The sequence below is a fragment of the Eptatretus burgeri genome, chromosome 18 (genome assembly GCF_056783735.1).
Source record: "Eptatretus burgeri isolate ZD-2024b chromosome 18, Ebu_testis_v1, whole genome shotgun sequence".
Taxonomy (NCBI): domain Eukaryota; kingdom Metazoa; phylum Chordata; class Myxini; order Myxiniformes; family Myxinidae; genus Eptatretus; species Eptatretus burgeri.
In genome coordinates, this window is record NC_140978.1 from 42,848,201 (window position 1) to 42,870,652 (window position 22,452).

General features: G+C 41.8%; 1 protein-coding gene across 7 annotated transcripts in view; it reads left to right on the forward strand.

The window, feature by feature from the left end:
• Window positions 1–22,452, forward strand: part of LOC147008993 (protein furry homolog-like) — a 395,449-nt gene that overhangs the window by 31,194 nt on the left and 341,803 nt on the right. For 4 of the 7 annotated variants that reach the window (XM_085864327.1, XM_085864326.1, XM_085864328.1 and 1 more), the window contains exon 1: window positions 312–823. The exons of 2 other annotated variants lie outside the window; for them this stretch is intronic. In XM_085864327.1, the coding sequence (XP_085720453.1) occupies window positions 553–823 (271 nt within the window). In that variant the 5' untranslated portion in view covers window positions 312–552. Of the gene's footprint in view, window positions 1–311; window positions 824–22,452 lie in introns of those variants that run through there. One more of the 7 variants, XM_085864330.1, reaches the window with a different exon arrangement.

A 22,452-nucleotide genomic window follows, 5' to 3' on the forward strand; every position in this document is an offset into this window, starting at 1 on the left:
CGTCGCTCGTAACTTCATTTTTGGCAAAATCGTGTGTTTTTTTTTTTTTTCACTCGATGAACTCGAAGACAAACATGAACGTGTGCGTAAATCTGCACCGCGGGTGGAGGAAAGACTTAATGAGTACGAACGTTTGCCTTCTGCAATGAAACATGAGTGTTGTCCCTCCTTGGAGCAGTGTGAACAGGAATACTCTGTCGGTGGCATACGCATCTGAACAAAGGGGGAAGGGCCAACTCTTTGGTTTTCGTGGACCTGTTTAGGACTCGACCTGACCTGTTGGACGAGTTGGTGCTATTAACAGAAGCTGTTGCCCACACGACGGAGTTATCACGACTTGTTCATTCTGTAAACAGCAGCAAGTTTCCTGCTGGCTGTGCACCCCTTCTTTCCCCCACCCGCAGCCCATGTACTGTTTCATGTTTCAGCACTGCCGATAGTGGAGCTGAATGTAGGCATGCCACTCAGTTTGGTGCGACATCAGCACGGTGTTTTGCTTTAGAGCGAAACCCTTTGGTTACATCGTCGTTGCTGCGTCCAAGTTTATCGGGCATGCGTTCTTCAACGAGACTGTCATTCATCGAGACCAAGGCGAAGAGCGAAGATGGAGAGATCAGTGAGGACCTCATTGATAAGAAGTCTGTTGCCAGTCCCCATCCCGTCATCAAGAGCATTAGCTGTCCTCCACATGTCCACAGTACATCCGGGGGTAGAAGTACCGTTTCATCCAAAGGCTTCGCAACATCGACATCAACGGATCCTATAATTGCTGGGATAGCTCCACGTAACTACAAGCATCGTTCCGTGAAGACGCAGGTTGAAGGTAGGCTAAGAATGTCGGTTAACGTTCACATTTAGCTCTGCAATGATAGTTTTGACGTCTTTGAGGCACCGGTGATCTTTCGACTTCACGGGTCTCATAGTTTCCTGCCATTGTCCCATTGTGCTTTGTGCGAATGACAAAATGATGCAGAATAATACAACAACAAAAAAAAACTACGCAAAGGTATCTTTGACCTTTTTTGTCATTGGCATGACTTTCAGCAGCGTCGCAGTCATAGTAAACTGGTTTTTTTTGTTATAATTTGGCAGGATATTTGCTGGAGGGGATAGGAATTGTGTGGTACTAGGCAAGCGAGTTTGAGTTGAAAATTTTGCCCAGACTTTGTTGCCTTACCTGGAGAGGTGAATTGTATATTTTAATCGATCTATCATCAAGAGGTGCACTGGAACTTTGCAGAGACGCCAACACATTCGCATGCAGGTCCTTGATTTTAATGAGTGCTGATTGGGTGCATGCAGTGTTGATGTGAAAAGTTACTTTAAACCACTTTTGATTCATCTCCCCTTTAACATGATTAAGGCCAAAACAGTCATTTTGACAGGTAGGTTTTTTAAAAATTCAGGTAGGAAAGATTTCTGGCCTTTGTAGTGTTAAAGGGTAAGCATGCTTTTGACTGCTGGAAACTTATGGCTGACGATAACTCACAAGATTTTTTAAAACAAACTACTGCCACTGTTTATTGCAGGTTTGTTGTTGTTTTTGTTTTTGTTTTTGTTTTTGTTTTTGTTTTTGTTTTTGTTTTTTTTGTTTTTGTTGTTGTTGTTTTTGTTGTTTTTGTTTTTGTTTTTGTTTGTTTGTTCTTCAAGAATGAGGCTCATGGAGGAGCGAGGTTGAATTGACAGCGAGGTATCGGGCCAACAATTGGGCACGACCGGTAAAGGAATGAACGACCAGGAAAATAAAAAGTAGAGTCGGGAAGTAAACGCTGAAACCAGAAAGTAAGAAGGTTGGGATAGGAAGGGTCAATGTGGGTAATAAAGGTCATGGGTCAGGATGGGGGAAGACACGATGGGGTTGCAACGCATTTGCCTGCTTGATGCCCTGGAGGTAAAAGTTGTGGAGGGGAGGCATCTGGAAGGTTGTTACTTAGAAAGGAACATGGGAGATGAGGTGTGCAGTCAGCGTGGATTTTGGAAAATATAACCAGGGGGGGATTCTTCGAAGATCGTGTGATATCCTGGAGTTACTATGGAGGGTTGGAAGACTGAGAGAACAGAGGGAGCTCAACCGAAGGAAAGGTGGTTGAAAAAAAAAATCAGAGAGACCACTGACCTGTCTGTGATGTGAGAGTAGACCTTGTGCTCCGGCCTCATCATGGGGGATTCCAATAATGTCAACAGTTTTACTTCTTCTTCGGTCTGCTCTTAGGCCGTACTCAGATGACATTGATCCTCAGTTTCCATTCGTCTCAATAAAGCATTGCTGTGTGTAGTTCTTTTGTCTCCAGGCCCCCGTCGTATCCTTCTTTAACATATTGATGTAGCTGAGAGCTCGTCTGTCCCACTTCAGCCTTCCAAGGTTTAGGTGTCGAGAGGATAAGATGTGAAACGGGTTCGTTTTCACAGCTGTAGCAGTGCCCAGAAAACCTGAGACGTCTTATTCTAATTTTAACCGACAGCCTTGGAAGAGAAACATCAAGCTCTTCATTTGTCATATGTTCAGACCAATGGATTTTGAAAGCTGAACAAAGAAGTCGAGTGTAATAGCATCCAAGCTTCTTCTGGTGGGTTGCAGTGAGGCTCCAATGCTTCAGCTTTACAGCTTTACATTCTGCAGAATCCAGGAGAGAAGAGATGCTGGAGTGCCAGCCCATAGAGCAGAGTTGATAGCAGTACTCCTTTGAAGCAGAGCCAAAGGCATTGTGGACTGTCAATTAAAAGTTATCAACCTCATTTTCTACCAGCTGTGCTTCGAGAAATTTCCATCAATTTGGATTCTTCAAACTGCTATTTGATTTCTGTTTTTTTTTTTTTTCATCGATTCACAATTTTTCATTACATTGTTGCACAGCATCTTGGATGCTCTTTATTTGTCAGCATAACGCGTTTACAATTCATATCGTTATCCTTTTAAGTGCGTTACCTTCTTTCATTCCTATGAGACCCCTCCACTGTTCCACCTTCACTCTTTCCTGGATTTACCTGTCCGTCGTCTTTCATTCGACTTTGTCAGTCATTGCACCTGTGACAGGTTTGCGTGTGTTATATCGTCACATGACCTTTCGATTTTAATCTGAACTGACGTGCTCAGTCTTGTTTCTTAAAGGGCTACCGTTCAAAGTTATTTTGGGTGAAATTAATATTCTCATTCATTTACAAAATGGAAGTGTGAAGTGGTTTCCTTTGAAATTTCCTATTTATGGGAAATGTGAATTTGCTTCGGTAAGCATTGATCCCTCGCAAATAACTCATCATGAGGTGGTCCGACGTAATACAGAACCATGACTGTATCCAAGATAAAGCTGAATTTGACTTGTTAAAATCGTTGATGTTATAGCAACATGGATCAGGTTGTGTGTTCTTGGGAGGGGGGGGGGGGGTACGAGGTTTTCCACATGTCATGAAAGGATTATACAGTGAGTACAGTACTGTATGTGGTGACTGTGATTCGAGCTCTCCGCTGAGGAGTGTTTTGGACAAAAGTCTCAAACTTGATCTTTTGGAATGCCAGTCTATTGATAGAAAAGGAAATCCAAGAAGAAAGCTCTTACAAGGTTGATTGCTGATGGTTATTGAATATTAAATTGATGATAAATTATGTTTATTTGACATCCAACACTGCAGAGATACAGAACAATGGATGAACAGTTATTATCTTGGGGGAAAAATACACAAAGTGAGAGCCATTATATATATATTTTTTCCCCAAATCAGGATTACTTACAACCATCAGTTATTTTCCTCTTCCTTTTCACATTCCTCCTCTTCCTTTACTTCTCTGTAACTGTGAAATTGTTTGCATGATTCTGGCTCAAGTCTTTTCTCAACGCGGCGAGTCATCCTGATGTTCGACTGTGTTGAGAATTTGGTCAAGGTATCGGTGATAGCTACCCTACTCTTCGTGAAAGACACCTTTGGATGTTTAACTTCCACGACTGCCAGCAGAACAGTCCTCTGGTTTAATGTCCTTCGGATCGACGACACACACATCGATACGAGTATATCGCCCCGCATAAGAAACACCAGGGTGAGAGTTTATAGCCAGTTGAGAGTCAAACCCGGTTTGACAGCTCAAAGGCATTTCCCTCCAAGCTATCCTGCCAGCCCTGACATATTACTCACTCTGTGTGCAAGTATTTTTTTTATTTTGCAGGGGGAAACATTTGCTCAAATAGATATGTCAACTTAACGCACATATTTATACCAAGCTGACCTGTCTTGTTCATCTCTACAACCAGATATTCCTTTTGCCACAAGGTACATTTCAAGCCTCCTTTTAAACTGGTCTTTTTACATTTATCTCTCAGTTTTAAAACAAGTCTGGATATGCTGCAATAAATAAATAACTGCATTGTTTTTGCAAAAATGTCATCGTACTAAAATAAGGCAAATCTCTGGATGTATGTACGTCTGATCATTATGGAATCTAAAACGACTGGGCCATTCTCTACCAAAGTTTGTATACGTGCTCGGGGTACCCAGGATCAGGTTATGGGCACAAAATAACCCGACCCACCTTGGCGAGAATGTGGAGACGACTTGGAAGGATAACAAAATAGATTGTTTTATTGCAGATTAAGATGTTTTAACCATTTCGATTAGTAATGTAACTTTTATTGTTTTAAAAAAAATTTTACTTGCAAATACCACACATCACTAAGGTGATGGGAATACTAAGTGAGGGGAGAATAAGATGTCATGAGGAGGAAGGGGGAGTGAGGAGGCGTCGGTGAAGAGAAGACAGAGTGAGGTGAGAGGAAGGGAAGGCAGATGTGCGGTGGAGCGTTAATTACGATTCATACCGTCTCATCAAAATGATCCTGCAAAGAACAACAGTAAAGATGGAAACAAAATAATGTCTGAAATCCATTTTCTACCGGACATACTACAAATACCACCCAGAGACAAACACATCTGGCGACAAACACTGCGTGGACGTAACCACCGTCCAGACACGTAAGGAGATAACCACCATCCAGACATAACAACCGTACGGATACGTCCACAGATAACAATCGTTTGGATACGTGCGGAGATAACCATCCAGATATGTCCAGAGACAGAGAGAGGTGTGGGGATAGGGTGCTGCACTGCATTAGGAGGGGGGGCATAGTGAGGATGGGACAAAGAGAGCCAGGGGGAAGGGGGAGTTAGCAGAGATAATGTCGTGTTTTGTGCGTGCGCGCGCGCACACACACACACACACACACACACACACACACACACACACACACACACACACACACACACACACACACACACACACACACACACACACACACACACTAACTGTCTGACTGACACACATTAACATTCATTGCAGATTAAGAGAAATAAAAATTATTAAAGTTAATTCCCACCCCCACCCTCCCCAACCTTCTGTTGCATATATTTCTCTTAATTCCCTCTTTTCCCTTGGAAAGGAAGAGGTCCAGCTCATTCAGAAGCTTTTCAGTATTGTTTGAGAAGGTTCTCTCCTCACAATGAGAGTTTTGTTTGTGAAGGTTAAATCAAGAAGTTGGCATCCCATTTTGGAACAGCCATGTAACACAAGGCTCAGTCTTTGCTCTTGTCTTTCTCCTGAGCTGTGTCTGCTTGCATATAGGTCACGTATAAAGAAAGGCAATAGAAGGAATGTATAACAAAGACAGACCTTTCCTAAAGTCATTACATTGTAAAAGATGGACATGGTTCAGAGCTCATTGAAGTGGGGGGAATCTGACCTTTTGACTATCTTTGCTGTTAATCATTCTTGTATTTTTTTCTCTTTGTACTTTTCCTCATAATTTGCTTTCTTGTTATACTTTATATTATTCTACTTTTTGTGATTGATTAGACTTGTTGTCAGTTATGGTATTGCTCTTTACACAAAGCAGCGAGCATGCCCAAACTATGAGAATTTGTGTGTATTGTGAGCTCAAGAGACCAAATTGTTTAAAAAATACAAATAAACCCAATAAATTGTGAATTCTTTCTGTTTACATTTTTCCTTTTGTTTATGAATACATTTTCTCCTCTGTGGCTGTTTATTGTACCCATTGTTCATAATATACCAGATCACTTTCTGTGTTATATAGATGGCGTGTAAGATTAATTGATATAACTAACAAAATTGTGCTTTCTCAAATCAAGCTAAGTGAGACAGGTCAATTATAATTGATCAATTATATTATAAATCTATAATTATATTATAGTTTGATATGAGAAACATAGCTTAATAATTATTAAGCTATGTTTCTCATATCAAACTAAGTGAGACAGGAGGTCGATTATTAAGCTAAGTTTGTCATATCAAGCTTAAGGCCCGGTCACACCTTGACGTTTTAGCCAGCGATGGCAACGTATTAAAATGTATGTAAAACGCTGGCTTACGTTGAACTTTTGATGTTTTTTTTTTTAAAGATTCGGACGTATTCATAGCAACTTGGTCTTATGTATAACGCATTGGTAACGGACACAGAACGTTTCGTTGTGTTATAGATAACTTATACCAACGAATGCTGAACCTGTTGTCGGCCTACACAACCGATGCCCAACGATAGTCTAACTTAGGCATAGCGCGTTGCACGCATCGCCGACGATGTCGTGACGTAGCCTATTAAAAGGCTGACGCACAACGATTCGAATCATAACTGCCGTAGAAATGGAAGTGTCAACATCGCGGTCACACCTTGGCGATCTTGCCAGCGTATGCCGACCTAAGAAAATGTGTCTAAAACGTTGGGGCACGTCAAATACGGTATGAGTAAGTTTGGTATACGTGAGTACAACGCTAAAGTACGCTATCATACGTCGTAGTAAGTAGAGTACGTCAAGAAATTTTAAACATGTTCAAAATTTTACGACGTACTCGGCATATGACACACGTTCCGCATGCGATGGGGATAAGTTGTACACACGATATGTGGACGCTTACACACGTCCACAAAGGCTACTTATAAGCTACTCATAAGTCGAAACGCATCGCGGTAATGTCTTTTTTACGCGAAACTTATTTCTAACTTATGTTTGACGTGCTTTGAACCAATTCTTTACGTAGTCCCAACACACATCGACCTATGTAGACGTATTCCAATGACGTCTTCCAGTCGACAAAAAAAATAAATGAACGTGTTTCTAGCTTACAACTGCCATATAAAGACGTGTTCCCAGCGGTTTTGGGAATTGGTATATAAAAATGCTGCTCATAAAAGGGGAACCCAACAGTGTTTTCGAGTCCTTTTTGAGTCGATGTCCATGTCAGCAGTCACAGTATCAGTAACAGTATTAGTATTAGTAGTAGTTTGTTCATGTTAGCAGTAGTAGGTGAGTGTGAGGGGGAGGGTGTGGGTTATGATGGATCGTCCTTGCGTTTAACGATTTAACGATTTAAATGATAAACTCAACGATTTAAATGGCTGCATCTCCACTATTGAAAGTAGACGCTTGCGCTCAACAATTGGATTTTTTTTTACACTCAACGCCTTTTAAACGGTACCACTCAACTATTTTCATTGTTTACAATGAACTATTTAAATTGCTGTCACTCGCCTTTGTTTTTTGACGCTGGGGTTTGGAAATTTGAAGCGTTTCTATTGAACGTGCTAAATCGCTCAAACCCCACTATTGAAAGTAGACGCTTGCGCTCAACAATTGGATTTTTTTTCACTCAACGACTTTTAAACGGTACCACTCAGCTAGTTTCATTATTTACAATGAACGATTTAAATTGCTGTCACTCGCCTTTGTTTTTTGACGCTGGGGTTTGGAAATTTGAAGCGTTTCTTCTGAACGTGTTAAAACGCTCAAACTCGACTATTTTAAATAGACGCTGCCGATGGACAATTGGAATCATAGCCAAGCTAGACATCGAAGTGTGAACATCCTCGTCATGCCGAAGAAAAGTTTGAAGAATGCTGCAAATAAGTGTCCTGGCCGTGGCCGTGGACGCTGACGCAAGGACGATCCATTATACCGACGTCTTTCAGCCTATGAGTAACTTAAAAGTAACGTCTGTCGATGTGTGGCAACGATCGCGTAACGTGCCAACAACACGTTAATCATAGGTTATAAATAAGTTTCGGGTACGCTAAACATTACCTCGGCGTGTCTCAACTTATGATTAACTTACAAGTAGCATGTGTTGACGTCTGTCAACGATCGCAGACCGTGCATACAACTTGTGTCCAGTGTAGCGGAACGTGCGAGTCATACGCCGGCATACGTCGTGAAATTTCAAGCATGAAAAAATTTGAGGACAACCAAAAAGTACAACGTTTAAAGCCAACGTACAACGACGTATGGCAGTGTTTTTCAGTGTGCTCTCAATGTTATCAAAACTTACCCATAACGTATTCAACGTGTGCCAGCGTTTTAGAAAAAAAATTCAAAAATCGACATACGTTGGCTAAAACGTCAAGGTGTGACCGGGCCTTTAGTGAGACAGGAAGTCGATTATTAAGCTATGTTTCTCATACCAAGCTAAGTGAGGTAGGAGGTCGATTATTAAGCTAAGTTTGTCATATCAAGCTAACTGAGACAGGAGGTCGATTATTAACCTATGCTTGTCATTTCAAGCTAAGTGAGACAGGAGGTCGATTAATATGCTATGTTTCTCATACCAAGCTAAGTGAGACAGGAGGTCGATTATTAAGCTAAGTTTGTCATATCAAGCTAAGTGAGACAGGAAGTCGATTATTAAGCTATGTTTCTCATACCAAGCTAAGTGAGGCAGGGGGTCGATTATTAAACTAAGTTTGTCATAATCAAGCTAACTGAGACAGGAGGTCGATTATTAAGCTGTTTGTCATAATCAAGCTAACTGAGACAGGAGGTCGATTATTAAGCTATGTTTCTCATTTCAAGCTAAGTTGAACAGGAGGTCGATTGTTAAAAGCTAAGTTTCTCATTTCAAACTGAGTACCGTACTTATCTTCAGATTCGATTCTCAACCCTCTCAACTGTAAACCATCTGATTTATGCTTCTCAGGCAGGACATTGCTTCACAAAGTATACCATCGCTCAAGTGGACATTAAGCTTGATGTCCCATCTGCTGACATCAGTTCATTGACATCTACGATTCCTCTGTCTTTTGCAAAAAGGAGACCAGTTATTTCTGATACCTGATAAAGTTCCAACACAAATTTTCCTCAGCCCTCTACTCATGAAGTTGGGAGTAATTGAGTCCATTTACAAAGTACCGGTTCTGTTGTAGTAACATTTAGCAATGCAGTCAAAAACTGGGAAGAAACAATCAACATCATGATCGATACATGCAAAGTTTGCTTTTTATTATTTTCCTTTAACATCCTTCCTTTTTTCTAATGGTCTGATCTCAGATCATCGAGTTGGATGCAGACCAGGTTACTCTACCTTGGACATGTTGCTTTTGCTCTCCCAACAACTGTGGAGGTTCTCAATATCAGATGTGAGATCAGAGCTGTCTGTCTGGACATATCTCAAGCTTTCGATACAGTCTGGCATCCTGCCCTGCTCTCCAAACTGTCTGCTTATGGAATCCAAGACCAACTCCACTCTTGGATTACTGATTTCCTCCACTCTCGAAACCAACGTGTGGTTCTCAACGAGATTCTCTCATGTCCTCTCCCACAGCTTGATGGAGTAGAGCTCTCCCCTTTTTACTGGTGCCAAATCTAGAACTCATTTGTTCCTCTTTTTTTTTTTTCTTGTCCGTGGAACCAACTTCCACATTCTCTTCAATCTCGTTCTTCCATTCAAGGCTTCAAGATGGCTGTTCACCACAATCTTATCTCAGATCATCCCCCATCCACAACCATTATCTTTTTTGTATCCCTATTTACCCTCTCCAAGCCCACCTCTCTCTTGGCTAACTTTGAGAGTCAAGATTCATTTGGGTATTCTTTTTGGTGCTATAACCCTTCATTTAGTCAAAGGCATACAACAAAAACAAAAACTTTGTATACATTGTGATGAAAGATTCTTCACTAATTGGAGCCAGAACCATAATGCACAACTTCTGGCTCCAACCGTTCATTTGCTTAATGATCCAGTCGAGACTAGCCATTATTCATATTTGTCATCAGTGAAGAACCCGTCCTCACTGGTGCGGTAATTCCCCCAGAATTGTAGTATTGTCATATGACTTGTCATATGACCTCTACCAGGAGTGGCATCATGCCATACATATTATTTTACATGTCGATAATTGGGGTCTTCCCACTACCCTGAAGCCTGGGACAATGATTTTTTTTCTTTTTAAAATGCCTTAAACCTTCCCAAGTACAATCATCAATTTTGAACTCATTCCGTCTGATGGTTCAGGAGTGCAAAGAAGTCAAACACATTAAATGACAGTATGATCATGCAGAAGCACATGGCCGACTATTGATTCATTGCAAGTGGGTTGGTTATGTTGTATTTTCCATCCACCTATTCCTCATTCAATTATCATCCTTCTTTATCACTGTCTCACCAGGTTTTCTGACATCACTTTTCCATTTCTGTAATGTGGTAAAAACTCTGAGGCTTTGTCAAGGTGTGCACTCACTGAGCCTTACAGAGAGGTGCCGTGTTGACGTGCAAACTCGCAGTGAATGACCCACGACGGCATTGCTTTCTCAGGAACGTGCGAGTTACGGGTACGATGTGCAAATGCTTCAGCTCATCATCCATTCCTCTCTCCTGTCTATGTACGTCAACCTTACATTCCTCGGAGTCTCGGCTTTTCTCTCAGGATTTCCGTGACGGTCGAACAATGCAGCATCCCGTGTCCATGTACTTGCACATAAAATAAAATCGCAGAAGCGCTAAGTAAATTTTGTTTTGTTGCATTTCGATTGCCCAATTTGTGTTTCTTTATCGACTTTGTTTAGTTTTCTTGGACCCCACTGTGTTCTTCAAAAACCAATACATGTGCGTCAACGAGCTTAACCCACCCAAACAGATGTAAAAACGAAAATTATAGCGAAGTCCTGTCTCAAGTAATAATATAAGTAATTTTGTGATGTTTATCTCTTCCTCAATTGTTGTCTCTTCAATTGTTCAACGTTTAACATCTCTTCCTCAATCGTTGGAAGTGAAGGGAAGACAACATCAACGTGGGTAGATCCAGCAGCAGCTCAGGTTCAGAAGAGTTATCTTGGCTTATTTTGATATATGCAAAAAGGTAAGTCCATTAACTGTCGTGCTGTTCTTTACATTTGCACCTTTGAACTTTATATTTTTGTGAGCGATGTTGTTTAATATCTGTATGCCAAACAAGGATGCTTACAGCATGTGTGCATGTTCATGATAGCGAAGTAATGACACGCGTCCGTTCCAGCTATGTTTGGCAACTTGTGACCTCTCAAGCGTGCCAATCTGGAAAAGGGGATGCTTTTTACGGTGTCTTGTCCAGGCTGCTCCTCTCACATGCCACCTCTTATTTTTACCCCGCATGCGAAATGAAAAGTGGTGTGTTAAGTAATTGGTTCACTTTGTCTAACTGTCCACAAACATCAGTTGAAGATCGAGGAGCCAACTTAAACTAAATTTAATGTTACATTTTGAACACGAATCGGAACACGACTTGTTGTTTAGCAGAACTTTGCTCTGAATTTGTCCTGATCGCACACGCCTCGAGAGGAGTGACATAATACTTTGACTCTGTCTGCCTGTCTGGCGGTCAAGCAAAATGGAAAATCGTTCCAAATCGGAAACTTACTGTTTTTCAGGACGTCATAAAGGACACAAACTATAGTCACGAAGAATTGATGTAATGTGTTAAATATGGCGATGTAAAAGATGCTGCATCAATGGCGGTGAACATCCAAAAAAATTCCCCCCCCCCCACCACTTTAAAAATATTTATTTAATTGTTTACTCAAACACTGTAGAACAAAAATCTCCTTTTTGGCACTTTCATATCCTTCCATTTAGCAGTACTTGGACAAAATATTACGGCATTTTCCGATCGCAGAGCCTGCCCATGTCCTTGTTTCTTAAGACTATGTGGGGCAATGTGTTCTATGAACTCTCCAGTGGAGATTTAATCATTTTGTACAAATAAATTGGTCCAGCACGTTGGTGAAGCATTGAAGTTGGAAAGGCGGGAAAAACAGAAAAGACATTTATTCTGAAAATAGTTTTGAAAAGGCGAGTCACTGGCTGGGTCCAGTTTTAATAGCGTGACGCCACCCTCGTAGTGGCATTTTACCTTCCTCTTCATTGAATGTAATAGCATTTGCATAGGAATAGTGAACACACTCTGGTTATTAAAAACAACAACTATTCACTGTTTATTTGCATTTTCTTTTGTTCATCATGTTGTAAATTTAGGACCTTTGACGTGAAGCAGAAGCATACAATACCTTGTTGGGGTATGGTGGTAGAGAGGTAGTTTTGGGGAGTAACTTACTGTAATTACATGATTGAACTAGGCCACTTGGTAGAGCGCATTCCTCCGCCCCGTAATGCCTGATCCACGAGAACATATGGGGCCCAATACATTTTTGAAATTTGCTATGTATTGTTTTTGAGCCCTATTTCTCAATGGTAAAGAAGCATTAAAAAAATTCTCATAGTCGGATGTGGATTCGGATCTTCACCAAAACTGAATCAATTCTTCCTTGTCACACACCCAACCTGTCCACCAAGTGTCATCCAAATCCGTCGCACAACTTTTTGAGATATCGTGCACACAAAAACAAACAAACAGACGGAAAGGGGTTAAAACATAACCCCCTTCACCTTCGGTGGCGGAGGTAACTAGAACGGTACTCAGTAACTGAACAGGTTCCGTTTTTTGTCCCACTGATAGGGCATATCTGGATCCGGATCCAAACCAAAATCTATTCGTCTTGTTCTTGTCACCTACCCAAATCATCCACCAAGTTCAGTCTGAATCCGTCCACAATGCTTTGAAATATCGTGTTATATATCATTTTTAGCCATCTCAATTCCAAAGAATCACTTAAAAATATAACAGCAATTCTACCAGGTGTTCCAAGAAGAAGCAGACAACTTTGGTTGTTAATATGTTTAGAACCACAAATGATAAAATGATACCCTTTGGTTTATTTGATAAATAGACTCACAAAGATTTGTTCACACCATTAATATACCTCAATGCGAGCTGAGTTAGTCGCGCACAGGACATCAAGGCGGTCCACGAGTTCTTGCCATGTTCGTCTCGGCATGTTTGCGTCCACCAGTACGCATGCAGCTGTGATCCGAGAACAAAGATCCTGCAGGTTTGCCACCTTGGCATTTTAGACATCTTTAACAAACCCCCACAGAAAAATAAATCAAGAGGGGGTTATGTCTGGTGATCGTGGGGGCCAGGCAGGTGGTCCGTCTTGACCAATACCCTCACTCCCTCACTATTCAATCCCATTCTTCCCTCCAGGCCTTCAAAACAGCTGTTCACCACCACCTCTTATCATCCCCCATCCAAATCCTCGATATTTTCTACCCTGGATAATCCACCCAAGCCCACCTCCTTCAAATTCCCTGCTTTCCTTCCTGAAAGTCCCTGTAATGTCTATCTTGTGTTCCCCACCCCACCCCTCTCCCTTCCACAGATCTCCTCATGTCTCTGTTCCCCACTGTTTTGTCCTTCCCACTCCCAGCCCTCTTGTCTCATGCCCCCCTTGCTGTGCATTGTGTTAGCTCTCATACGAGCCTCGACAAGGTATCCAAAAAAAACAATAATAACACAGCGATCTGGAAATTTTTCATTCAGAATGGCTCAAACGACTATGGTCCATTGAGGGAGAGCGCCGTCCTGTTGAAAATTATGTGGGGTGGCAGATCTTTAATCGGTGGGAAGGTGAATCCTTCCATCATGTTCCTGTAAATTGTTGAGGTCACTGTATCCTCCATGAATAAAAACAGACCCACCAAGTTGTCATGGAGAAGGCCACACCACACATTGACCTTTGGACAGTCGCATTTGTGTTCAGTGACCATCCTACTCACAGACAAACAAACAGATGGACTGACATTGGTGAAAACATAGCCTCTGTCCATCTTCGGTGCTGGAGGTAAATAAACAGGGCGAGCCTGATGTCCACCAAATTTTGCATGTATGTTGGTCGGGTCGGGATAATTGCCTTATTTCATATTAGGAGGATAACACGACCCAGGGTCGGGTCACGGGCACAAATAAAAAATCTCCTCTCCCTCCATAACAACAAAATATTTGCCATACTAAACCAAGCAAGAGAACATTGTTTTAATTCTAGATTCACTGAACTACGTATACTAACTCTCCTTCCAACCGATGCTATTCTCCTTTTGTTACCACAGTTCATGGAGGTTCGCTGCACATTAAACAGGCCATGAATCAAACGGTCCCTTTCTCCTTTTTTCTTTCGATAAAGAACTCTTTAGTGTCCTAACATTACAAACACAAAACAGTTCCATCACAAAATAATTCTATATTTTTACATCAACCGTTCCAATATATAAATCCATCCATTGGGACCATACTCTGTGCAGAGTGTTAGTGCTGCTTAAGCAGTCTCCTTCCTTGGCTATTGGGTGCAATCCTGGACAGATCGCCAGTGCGACACAGGATACCAACATGCTGGCACTCATTTTGCCGACCTCGGAAGGATGACAGACAGAGTCAACCCCACCTGGTATTAATTCAACAGCCGAGGGGGATTTGAACTCAGGATCCTAGGATCCCAAGCCCACCAGGCATAATCTATCAATAAAATATGGAAATTCTCATTTTCCTAATATGTTTTTATGAACGTCTGGCAGGATGGCCTTGAGGTATAAGCACAGTTGCCTTTATTCTGTCTCGCCTGGGTTTGAATCCTGACCCAGGTATAAACCTTCAAACACAGTACCAGAATTATAGTTTTTTTTTTTTAATACCTCCACAGCCAAAGGCCAGAGATATTGTTTTCGGGTTGTCCATCTGTCCTTGCATGTGTAGCAGATTTTCATTACCGTGATAACTCGTGAACCGCTGAAGGGATTTTGAACAAACTTGGTACAAGTATATACGGTGATGCAAAGATGAACCGATTCGATGTTGGGGTCAAATGTCATGTGACCTTAAATTGAAAATTATTTTTGTTACCACAGTAACTTATCAACCACTGAAGTGATTTCAACTAAGCTTGGTACACGTATGAATTGTACTACAACGATGAACCGATTCACCATTTCAACGGTCGTTTGTCCTTTCAAAATCATTTTGCAGACCACAACTCAAGTTGGAAGCATTTGTTGTTGTCTCTTCTACTTATCTCTCTTTCCTCTCACTCCCCCCCTCTCTCTCTCTCTTTCTCTCTCTCTCTCTCTCTCTGTCATGTGACCTTTAATTTTCATGTGACCTTTAATTGAGATCAGACGTATCAGTGGGATGACATTGAAGGTGGGGGAGGCCTAGCCATTGACTCATTCTCTTCAAATTCAACTTTTTAGTTCATATAAGGTAATGATTTGTGAACATGATGTAATTATTGTTCTTTTTTCACAAAACTGTAAACCTTGATGGAAAACTTTGAAATAAATACCGTCTTAGCTGTATAGTACTTTTTCTAAGTCTTTTGGCATTTAAAATGAATTTGACGTTCAGATGCAGTTGGTCTGCTCTTACAGCCAAATGATTGGTTCTTCAAGTTTGAAGTAAAAAAAAAAACAACAAAATTTGTTGCAATATTAAAGGAAAATATAAACCAGCCTCGTTGGGTCCAATGTAAGACGAAAGCCTCCCTTATAAGCAATACGAGGGGTGTTTACTCGACCACAATCGCCAAGTGTGGCTTGGCGAGCGTGAGCAACCACGGGAACTTAACCAACACCAGCCGCTGGATAAAGAGGTCTTTAAGCACTCGACTAAACGGCGAGGTCTCCAATGTCGAAAAGACCCCCCCCACCCTCCAATTGAGCCACATGTGAAACAGACGGAGGCTTGTTGTCATCCACAATCCAGTGTGATGCAACCACAGATCATATTTACAAAAACCACTCCCTGCAGGATCATTGGCAAATATAGCTTGCAATTTTTTTTGTTGTTTTTGCCCGTGACTTGACCATGGGTACTTACCAACACACATGAAAAATTTGGTGGAGATCGGGGCCAGCCCTGTTTTTTTTCTATTATCTTCACATGTTCACATACATACGCACAGAGAATTGCCTTATTTCATATTAGGAGGATAACACGAGTGTATATACACTTCCATACCTGGCTTAGGAGAAAAACATGAAACATCAAACTAAATTATCTGTCTTCACCTGCATTCTATTTAAATGAGACATTTATACGTTGACGTCTTTTTTTGTCAATTAAATAAAGCTGATTTTTAAAATCATAGGTGTCAGTAAATGTGACAATCTAATTTTAACGTCATATCGTTAGAGACCTTCTGTTTATTATATACACAAATATCTGAATTTTGAGGCGACCCATCTAGGATTGTAACTCTAGCGATAAAAACTGTTTCGGCAGAACGGACGCTCGATATGGAGCATGACACATGATCTGATCTACTCTACGAAATGGTCGTCTTCCCAAGCAGCCTCGTCTCTTTCATATAAACAATCCGTACAAACCTATTGGATGTTTAATATAAAATTCTAACACTCTCAAACATTGCAGCTCAAACGCGACTGTTTTGCTCTTTTAGAGCAGGGGTGCCTGCAACTCTGGGTCCCTCCTCTCGCCCCCTTCCCCTCTTTCTTCCCACTCCTTCCACCCCAGCCCCTCCCTCTGGACTCGCACTCTACCCCTTCTTCTCGCTCTGGACTTTCACCTCCTCTTCCCCTGCCTCCCCTGCCTTATATAGTGGAGGTTGGCTTTGGGGCTTTTCACTCTCTGGGGATGTGTACAGTACAAAAATGAATTATCTCCACATCTTACTTGTTATACCCTCTGCCACCACCACTGGGTGGCGCGACACGAAACACATTTACATCGAGAATATCCGTTGACCTTCCCTCCCAAACTCCCATGAATACAGATGAAACCAAGTAACCCATGTTCACCACGAGGTTGAACTTGGTCCGTGTGCCAAGTTTGGTCGCAATTGGCCCAGTGGTTTTGGTGTGCTTGGTGTTGCGCACACACACAGACAGCCAGACAGACAGACAGACAGACAGAAAGAAAATGACATTTATTTATTAGATGTATTTTAATTAATTTATTTTTAACAGCAATTTAAAGTTCACGGAGGAGTTTGTACATTTTCATTGTGACGTATAGTTTGGAATCTGACTGTGCCAGTCAAACCTCATTAATTTTGTTTTCTTTTTGAATCGAAACTGCCTTTCAAATATTTAAACAATTTGTCAAATCATATGATTTAAAGTGTAAAATTTCATGTTCATTGTTTTTTTATTAATTTTAAACTTAAACACATCGAAGCGACCTTGTATCAGCAGCGTCTGAGTGTAACTGCACTCTCTAGTCGTGTGTTTGGTAAATATGTTTATTCACGTTTTGTACCATTATTTACTTATTTTATTACTTGCACACCAATCTTCCCAGCTCAATAATCGAGACCAAAAGGGCATGCAAATTTTCTTCCATTTATGAGTGTATATATGATGTTATCTTATTGTCATGTCTACACAAACTGCTTGCTATCATATAAACAGTGGCCTGCAAAAGTATTCTCCCCCTTCCGATAATGAATGCCGCATTGAGATGAATTACGAATGATGGAGAAAGAATTATTCCAAATGAACTTTAAAAAAATTAATTACTGAAGAGATCAAACGAAACTTTGTTTTAGTTTAAGGAGGTTACATGTCAGGAATACCTTCCAAAAACATGTACAAATCAAAATTGAGTGGTGTAAAAGTAACCAGCCCATTAGGACAGTACTTGGTGGAAAGCACCCTTTGCAGCAATGACTGCTACGAGTATTTTTGGGGAGTTCTCTATCAGCTTTACACAGTGAGATGGTGAAATCTTTGCCCATTCTTCATGTGAAAATTTCTCTTGTTCTGTCAAGTTTGATGGGGATCGTCGATGGACTGCAATCTTCAAGTCTTGTCAGAAATGTTCAATTGGGTTCAAGTCAGGACGTTGATTGGGACAATCAAGAACATTTATTTTCTTCTTATTCAGCTACTCCAGTGTGGGTTTAGTTTTGTGCTTCGGATCATTGTCCTGCTGAAATGTGAATCTCCTACCCCGTTTCAGATTCATGGCCGACTCAAGCAGGTTTTCATCTAGGAGTCTCATGTGCTTTACACCATCCATTGTCCCTTCTATGCCGACAAGCTTGCCAGTCCCTGCTGATGAAAAGCAGACCCAAAACATTATACTGTCACCACCATGCTTGACAGTAGTGATGGTGTTGACTGGCTGATGTGCAGTGTTAGGCTTGTGCCAGACATAACACTTTGAATTTAGACCAAAAAGTTCAATTTTTGTCTCATCTGACTTCAAAACTTTTCCCCACTTGATTGCAGTATCATTAAGATATTTTTATTTTTTTACAAATTTCATGCGAGCTTTTAGATTCATCTTTTTTCAGTAATGGCTTCTTTCCTACCACCTATCCATAGAGGCCAGCTTTGTGAAGGGAACAGGATATTGTTAATTGATGAAAACTGACCCCCATATTGGACATAGAGCCTTGGAGATCTTTCAAAGTATTTGTTGGATTTACAGTGACATCTTGAACCAGTTTCCTGTTTTCCCAGCTGCTGATTTTGGATGGACGACCTGATCTCGGTAGAGTCTGGGTGGTATGATATGTCTTCCACTTCTTAATGGTGGATTTCACCGTACTCAAGGGATAATGAGTGACTTTGAAATATTTTTATAACCCTCTCCTGAACGGTGCTTCTCTTCCACTTTATGTCTGACTTCTTTGGAAAGCTCCTTGGTCTTCATGTTTATCTGATGGGGGACCAAGTGAGTTGCATCTTAAAACTCCTTAGATAAGTGGGGGAGATTAATTATTCCAACGACAACAAAGTCGCCGGAGGCAATATGTCTGTCCACCCATCTATCTTTGCGTCTGTCCGCGAAATGTTTTCGTTCCCATGATAACTTAACAACAGCTGAAGGGATTTAAATCAAACTTGGTACAAGTATTACCATGATATAATAAGTGGGCAGAGGCATATCGGGTGACGTCGAAGAGTGCTGTTCTCATTTTGGGGTGTGTTCAGTTACCAAGCGGCGAGCTAGCGCTTGCCAAGCCAGCCATTCGGTATCGACGGTTTTGAATGGATTGCCTGCTTGAGTGTTTCAGCTACTTGGCAAGCACTCCACAAGAAACTTGGTAACCGGTGTGTTCCATGACCAATATAAACAATAAATTATTACGATTTCATAATTGCTTTTGATCATCGAATTCATATCTAATACATTATTTTTCATCTTTTATGCCCCCCCCCCAAACCAACCCCTCATGAGTATTGATCACAAACTACTTCGAGTAGTTATATAAAAAAGGGCAAACTAAGCGACCTCAAGCCCCCTGTAAAAATCGCCTTGTTCATATCACCTAACTTGTAATATTATAAAAATAACAGCACATGTTTGCATATCTGTGTATTCTTATTGTGTTCCCTTTTCTGACATGCTCTTTCCTGTCACGAATCACTTGATGAATTGAGTTTAAACTCGAACTTCGATCAGTATTCGACGACTTCAATCAATGAAATAGGATTTTATGTCTTGCCATGTTGATGCAATACTGACATATCGCCTGAAAACACTCCAAAATGATAACCCATTGAGCTCGGTATTTTCAACACTTTCACTTTCTGCAGCAAAGCAATGCAATGTGCATCGTGTCCCACAATGGGCAGGTGCGGTGTGCATCATGTCCCACAATGGGCATGATGGTGCGGTGTGCATCGCTTCCCACAATGGGCATGATGGTGTGGTGTGTATCATGTCCCACAATGGGCATGATGGTGTGGTGTGTATCGTGTCCCACAATGGGCAGGTGCGGTGTGTATCGTGTCCCACAATGGGCATGATGATGCGGTGTGTATCGTGTCCCATAATGGGCATGATGGTGTGGTGTGTATCGTGTCCCACAATGGGCATGATGGTGTGGTGTGCATCGCCTCCCACAATGGGCATGATTGTGCGGTGTGTATCGCCTCCCACAATGGGCATGATGGTGCGGTGTGCATCGCCTCCCATAATGGGCATGATGGTGTGGTGTGTATCGTGTCCCACAATGGGCATGATGGTGTGGTGTGCATCGCCTCCCACAATGGGCATGATTGTGCGGTGTGCATCGCCTCCCACAATGGGCATGATGGGGTGGTGTGTATCGTGTCCCACAATGGGCAGGTGCGGTGTGTATCGTGTCCCACAATGGGCATGATGATGCGGTGTGTATCGTGTCCCATAATGGGCATGATGGTGTGGTGTGTATCGTGTCCCACAATGGGCATGATGGTGTGGTGTGCATCGCCTCCCACAATGGGCATGATTGTGCGGTGTGCATCGCCTCCCACAATGGGCATGATGGTGCGGTGTGCATCGCCTCCCACAATGGGCATGATTGTGCGGTGTGCATCGCCTCCCACAATGGGCATGATGGTGTGGTGTGCATCGCCTCCCACAATGGGCATGATTGTGCGGTGTGCATCGCCTCCCACAATGGGCATGATTGTGCGGTGTGCATCGCCTCCCACAATGGGCATGATGGTGTGGTGTGCATCGCCTCCCACAATGGGCATGATGGTGCGGTGTGCATCGCCTCCCACAATAGGCATGATGGTGCGGTGTGCAACGCCTCCCACAATGGGCATGATGGTGCGGTGTGTATCGCGTGTCAATCATTACCGCTTGTCGGATTGAGATGAAATTTTCACCATTTGTGTGACTGCTCTTGCAGAATATTTTAATGATAATTATGATGTCATAGGTCACATGGTGTGGCAGCCATGTTGGAAAAACAGAAAAACTTTTGACCTCTGTATCTCTGAAACCGCACCAAGGAAAAAATTGAAACTTGGCACATGGTAAGTCCTCCGCATGGGGAGTGTGAATTTTAATGACGTCATATGAACCTTTGTTATGACGTCATAATTGCATGTATAGAATGCTGCATCTGATCAGTATGAAAATTTTTGAGGGTCGTTTGGGGATAAAATAGTCCACAATTTTTTTTTGTTGTTGATGTCATTGGTCACGTGATTTGGCAGCCATATTGTTTTTAAAAAGAAACCTGCAAAAATCTCTGAAATGGCTCAGGCTGAACCGGTCATCACTGCCAGCAGCTATAAAGTGGCAGTTCTAATTGTCTGTTGTTGATTACGTAACACACCAGTACAGAAACACCACACAAAACAAGTCCTGGCAAGGGTCTGCAATCTCCGATTGCTATTTTTCTTGTTGGCATTGTAAATTTACCTCCTACTCGGTATGAGGTTATCTTTGTTTTTTGTACCAATATTTTGGGGTATTTATACATAAAACTTGACATTGAGAAAAACTTGAGAAAGGGCAGATACCAGAAGGAGATGGGAAGAGTGTGCAAGGGAAAGTGTTGGGCCTTATTTGGCAGATGTATTAGCTCTCTATAAATGGTGTTAATGTTGTCTGTCTGTCTGTCACATATTGTGAGATGATGGAGTCTCATAAGATTGTGAAATAAACTGTGTGTGTGTGTGTGTGTGTGTGTGTGTGTGTGTGTGTGTGTGTGTGTGTGTGTGTGTGTGTGTGTGTGTGTGTGTGTGTGTGTGTGTGTGTGTGTGTGTGTGTGTGTGTGTGATTCAGCTACTCACGATCGCACAGCATTTCCACGGGACATATCTCACAGGATTGGGATTTTGATGTCATTTTGACTGTCACTTCACACACAGTTCCATTTTAAGGAGGCAATGAAGAAATAATATGGAATGATGTAAGAATGCCATCTTGCTTTGAAGAATTGGTCGAAAGAAGTAGGGGAGGACAGAGAGTGGGGGTGGGGGGGGGAGACAGATGGGACAGAGTTGGGACAGGGTGAGTTGAGGATTTAGTAGGGGTTCAGGACTTTGGGTTGGGAGGGGGGGTGGGGGGATGTGAGTTGAGTACTTGGTGTGGGGGCAGGGGAGCTGATTGAATTAAGTAATATTCTTGGCATGATAATAATATTGTTGAAGTTACATTTTACATTACATGGAATTTCCATGGTTACTTGCTAGTTATTATTATTATGAGGCCAAATTAAAAAATACCAGTTGATAATCCCCACCCGCTTCCTTTCTTTTTTGATCCCGTCTCCCTTTTTTTATTAGTCATTATTTTGTCCAACCCCCCTCCCCACCAAATTCGCACACGTGTCTGAAGGAAGCTGTGCAGTGAAGCGGCAGCATCGTTTAAAAAAGTAGCTCCGTGGGGGACTGAGGGTTACTTCCCCAACAGGTGGGGTAATTTTACTGTCCTGATGTAAACTAAACAATAACCCCCCAAAAAACGAAACAACAATAAACTATAAACGAGAGAAACATGGGCGACACTTGCTACATGATGTTTTCTCTGATTTTGTGAATGGGGAGTTGGACCAGGGAGCGCTGGT